Source organism: Pygoscelis adeliae, unplaced genomic scaffold (assembly GCF_000699105.1).
Source record: "Pygoscelis adeliae isolate BGI_AS28 unplaced genomic scaffold, ASM69910v1 Scaffold208, whole genome shotgun sequence".
NCBI lineage: Eukaryota > Metazoa > Chordata > Aves > Sphenisciformes > Spheniscidae > Pygoscelis > Pygoscelis adeliae.
The window spans coordinates 960,301-965,562 of NW_008825290.1; the positions used below are offsets into that span (position 1 = coordinate 960,301).

The following is a 5,262-nucleotide window of genomic DNA, read 5'->3' on the forward strand; positions in this document are numbered from 1 at the left end:
GGCGCCCCCGGCCTTCCCGCGGCGGGCCGGGGGAAGCCTCCGCGGCTGGACGGGTGTAAGATGGAGGCAGGCTTTCGGCTGCCCAGCCGGGGCTGGGCGTACCTCCCGGCAAAGCTCCCCGCTTGGGCAGCCTTCGTGAGGCGCAGCCCCCTGGGGGGAGCGTTTTCTGTGTGAAGTGAAGTTACTACGCGGCCTCGGTCCTTGTGCTGCTGCCGGGGCTGTCAGGAGGGCGGGCAGGGCTCGCTGCAGGCCCGTTTCCCCTAGGAACTGCCGGAGGAGGGAAACGGAGGAAAGCAACCGAGGAAAATACCCTTGGCTCTGCCTCACTGAGAAGGAAATAGGTAGCATGCTGCGGGATATGCACAAAAATGTTCACACGTTTTAGCTGTGATCCTGAAAGTATGCCTTTATCACAAAAAGACCTCAGCCCCGTGTGCGTTCAGGTTTCTAACCTGCCTTGAGGTCTGGCATGACTGCTGTGTTAAGCTAGGCCTCAAGGAGAGGTGTGAGGGGCAGCGTGTTACCCGGCTGGCTGTTGTGTGCTGGCAAAATTGGCAGTGGGTGTTAGTTTTTCCTAGCCTGTGCCATGTGATGGCACAGGTGTGGTGCTGGTTCATGCAGATTAGGCTTTCTGCTGCAGTATGGACAATGGTTGCTGATAAGCAATATAGTTTATACAACAGTATGCATGAGGCATGATTTGCTGCAAACTAAACTGAAGTCTTAACTCATTTTGCTCAGGCTGGTGAATATTTGTAGAGTGGTAATATCAACTGCACTCAGGTTCAACAGGACGTGAAGGAATGATTTGGAATATTTGTATCTATGTTCTTACCTGTTTGTTTTCTATGTCTTGCAAACACTGAGGAATGGAAAAGTTCACAGGCTTCTTCTGTACAAATAACTTCTACTTTTATTTTTTAGCAACAAACAACAAATACTGTAGAGGAGCCACTTGATCTCATCAGACTCAGTCTAGATGAGCGAATCTATGTCAAAATGAGGAATGACAGAGAGCTTAGAGGCAGACTACATGTAAGTAAAACTTTCAGAATGCTACTATGTTTATTCAGCTAAGCACTGGGCAGCCTTTTTTACGTACAACAGTCTAGTACAGGGATGCTTCATCCCTGGAAACATTCAAGGTCAGGTTGGACGGGGCTCTGAGCAACCTGATCTAGTTGAAGATGTCTCTGCTCATTGCAGGGGGGTTGGACTAGATGACCTTTAACGGTCCCCTCCAACCCAAGCGATTCTATGATTCTTCCATTGGTTGTTTAAAAATATTAGTTTAAAAGTGCAAATAACTGTATCTCTTGGCTAAAAATGCAGAAATGGTTAAGAGAAGGTAGGTTAAAGATCATCTTAGTAACAAGGGCTGAACCCTTTCTCTTATCAAAAGTGTAATGTGATTGGTGGCAAAATCTGATTTGTTCAGTACTTTGTCTGCTATTAAATGTTTCTCTAGAGATTCAAGAGATATATTTTGTTTTTCTTGTCTCCTGAATGAAGAAATTCATTCCACTGCTTTTGGCTTCCATTTCTGTGTCTGAAATAAGCAATAATACTGCAGGCCTCTTCTTGTGAAGTACACTGAGGTCTCTTTAAGACTGAATTAAGAATGAGATTATCATTATCAAACAAGTATCTCTTAAGGCACACCCTGTGAGGGTATGATGGGATATGTACTCAGCTGGATTCTCTGCAAATCTCGTTTGTCGAAGTGCTTTCTTCTGAGAGTGATATGTCTCTTGATGAGACAGATTTTTTGCTTTCTGTTAAGTCAGTCATCCTTCCCGAGTACTGTACTGTGTTGGGGAAGAGATCCAGCTGCCCCATGTGTTAACTGGGCCTCAACTCCTTTGGGAACACAAAGATAAGGAGAAATCCATGAGGCACACGTAGTTTGCAACATGCTTTTGTAAGATGTTTGGAACGTGTGCTTATTTTAAGTTTTTGTAGCATTGTATGAATTACAGCTTTCATATTATTTAAGTTGGCCCCAAGCAGTCAGTTCCAGGAGGCTGGACTGGCAGCAGAGAATGTGTTAGCTGGTTTAATGTTAATGAAGTGTGTCTGTCTCTGAGTTCTTGCATGTGTTCTCACTGAAAGACGCTGAGCTATTTCCTGGAAGAACGTTTCAGTAAATATAAATGTCCTCCCTTTTTTTTACGCTGCAGAGTACTGATTTGTTGGCATTTATGTTTGAAATTATAACTGTAACTGATACTACTTTGTTTTGACATAGTGGCACATTTTGGTCAAAATCAGGCTAAACTACATATGTCTGAAAGTCTTGCTATAATTCTCATTTTAATGAGCTTGTGTTTGAATTTTGGAAGAAATAATAAACTAACTTCATTCCTACAGGCATATGATCAGCACTTAAATATGATTTTGGGTGATGTGGAAGAAACTGTAACTACAATAGAAATTGATGAAGAAACCTATGAAGAGATTTATAAAGTAAGGACTTAGCGTATTTATCCCGATAGAAAACTTTTTAAAAACTTAACTGTTATATCATGAAAGTAGTTTATTGCTGACTACTTTTTGAACCAAGATCTAAAAGAAGTTTTGGGCAAATTGTTATGAAAGTACAAAGGATATCCAAAGATGTGGTGTTAGTTGTATTGATCTCTTAAGCATGCCAGAACGTTGTATGTTTGAGCTTGTATTTGTTGGAGTTGTTTCTGATGTTTTGTTATGACTGAATTTGGTCATATGCTTAGCGGATATGTTTTGTAAACTATGCTTTTGTAAATGTAAACTTTTCTTTCCTTCTTCATAGTCTACCAAAAGGAATATTCCGATGCTCTTTGTCAGAGGTGACGGCGTTGTGCTTGTAGCTCCCCCATTGAGGGTTGGTTGAAGCAACAAAGGATTTAACCTTGTTGGAAAGTTTCAGGCTTTTGGACAATGGTTCGTGTTTTGATCACGTGTCTCAAAATTCTGTACATGTTTTTTATAGGATGTTTTTGTCTGTTCTTTTGGGAAGGGGTGGGAAGGGGAACTAGTTTGTCTTGGAGAAAGTACATGTAGTCAATTGAAGCAGTGTAAACCTGACCTGATTTTCTCAGAATTAATGTAACTGCTGTAAATTGGCTGTCTTGTCACATCAGTAAAAGAATCCTTCATTTTTTTCAATCTTGGCAATAGTACTGTCTTAATTTTTTGTTTTAAATAAATTTGGTTTATCTTTCAGATTTGACTTGTCATGTTTTTGTTGAAGACATTATTCTTACATTCTTCTATAGAGCTAGTGCTATATTAAGTTGTAGTATGTAGCCTCACTTTCTGAGAAAATGGTAACTTTTGTGTGGTGTGTTAATATCTGTCCTTACTAATACCTGAGTCTTGCAGACTGATGTTTGGGGGGGCAATACTACATGAATCTACCATGCTATAATTTATGGCTTTTCTGTGTTCAAACTCTTGATGCATATCCTTGAGGCAGGGAAATAGTGTATATATATGCATCTTCCACTTAAGATATGTAAAGAAGACGGGCTTCTTTACAATGTTTTCAGATGTTTTTATTATGGCTTTGTTAACAGAGCTATGGTTTGCAAGGCCATAAGTAGAGACTGAGGTTGTTGCCTCGCATGCTGTTGAGTTGCCTGCTGCATGCATTTATTTCCCACTGTCTGGAGCCTGTTTCAGTTCCTGAGTACATTAAATTCTGCTGAATGCTTAAGATGCTCATTAGTTATCTGTAGTCAAGGTGTACTAGAATCCTGAACAAAGCTCTTTCTTAATATACACTTTCTCAGGCCCACCCTGTTTGCAATTTACTCTCCTCATTGTATGAAAACAAAAAAAGGCACATTATGAAATGTTTTAGTAAGTATGTTTGAAAGGCATATGAGAGATGTAGGTCTACACTGGGACATTTCCTACAGAGCTTGACTTGTGACTTAACAAACTTAATTTATCTAGGTTCTTTGGCATGCTCTGTGAGGTTAGCAAAAGCAGCTTGCTCTGGCACTTTCTCCTACAGTTAAAATCTTCATAACTTATGTCCATAGCTTGTGACAGTGGTGAGGAATGCAAGGTCTGCCTTGGTAAGCTCCAAGCCAGATTCTTCTTAAAGGAATACTAACTCTTTTAGCAGTAAAATTTATACACTCAGAAGATGAATGTATACTTCGTGCCCTTTGAAATAAGGAAAGCAGGGATTGATACAAAATCTGCTCTGGCTTCTAGATGGCATCTGTACTCTGTTGTTCTCATGCAATGTCCTCTAGCTTTGGGATAGATTTAAAAAATAGGAGTGATAGCTGAAGCTGAAATAGTGAAGCTATTGCTGAGAATCAGCGTGTTAATAGCAATTAACAATTGCTATAGTCTATTGTTATAGTCTTAAATTTTTAATCATGTGGAGACTTGCTACCATATTCCTTGCAGTTTGTTCTAAGAAAGGACAAATCACTTCCACTTGTACACACACGCAAGAGTTTATCTTAAACCTGTGTATGATGCTGTTTTCATATATGGGTCCCTTGTGTGCAAATGAAAGAAGAAAGCATCTGTACGACTTACAACTGTAGCATTATTTGAATGAAGAACAGGTATGCAGTGGCTTTGTAGGAGACTTTCCTCACTATACCATCCTTGCTTGAAGTTGGTCTGGGCTAGCCAGGAAACCATTTTCTGTGATTCCTATCGCATCCATTCCTAGCGTGCTGTCTCTGCAAGAGTTAGCTCAGCGAGCATCAACTCCTGTTCCATGTGTACACAACCCTTGATGTTGGAAGAAAGCTAGTGATGCTACAACTGTTCCTCTTCTGAAAGGGGTACAAGGATGACTGCACTGAGATCCTTTTTAGTCTATTATCTTATTTCCTGCCACTCTAGGAGGCCAGAATAAACGCTTAGGGGGAGAGAGTAAGAATAGGTGAACACAGTGATAGTCCTCCAGTTCCCAGGGATCTGCACTTCTGGGAAAGGAGAGAGTATGTTTCACAGAACCTGAGGGATTTCTCTTCCATTAATTAGTCTACATCCTTTTAGGAGTCTGGTAAGCCCCTTGCTATGTATTGTTACAGTATGTCATGGGTTGAGCATGTGTTCTCTGAAGAAATACTTCTGGTTTTGGCTTTGTCTGGGTTGGGCTTGGTTTTGAACTTGCTGCCTGTCACTTTCGTGTGTGATAGACAATGTTGGCTTGGTGGTATTCAGAGGTAGCAGAGTATACATTTACCTTTCCACCTTCTCCACTCCTAATTGTCCTTTGGTTCTCTCTTTCCCAGGTTGCAAACA

General features: G+C 40.9%; 1 protein-coding gene across 1 annotated transcript in view; it reads left to right on the top strand.

The window, feature by feature from the left end:
* LSM3 (LSM3 homolog, U6 small nuclear RNA associated (S. cerevisiae)) overlaps nt 1–3,206 on the top strand; it is a 3,959-nt gene extending 753 nt beyond the window's left edge. The window contains exons 2-4 of the mRNA XM_009329946.1: nt 925–1,035; nt 2,371–2,466; nt 2,792–3,206. Coding sequence (XP_009328221.1) covers nt 925–1,035; nt 2,371–2,466; nt 2,792–2,872 — 288 coding nt within the window. The 3' untranslated portion in view covers nt 2,873–3,206. The remainder of the gene's footprint in view (nt 1–924; nt 1,036–2,370; nt 2,467–2,791) is intronic.
* The last annotated feature ends 2,056 nt before the right edge of the window (nt 3,207–5,262 follow it).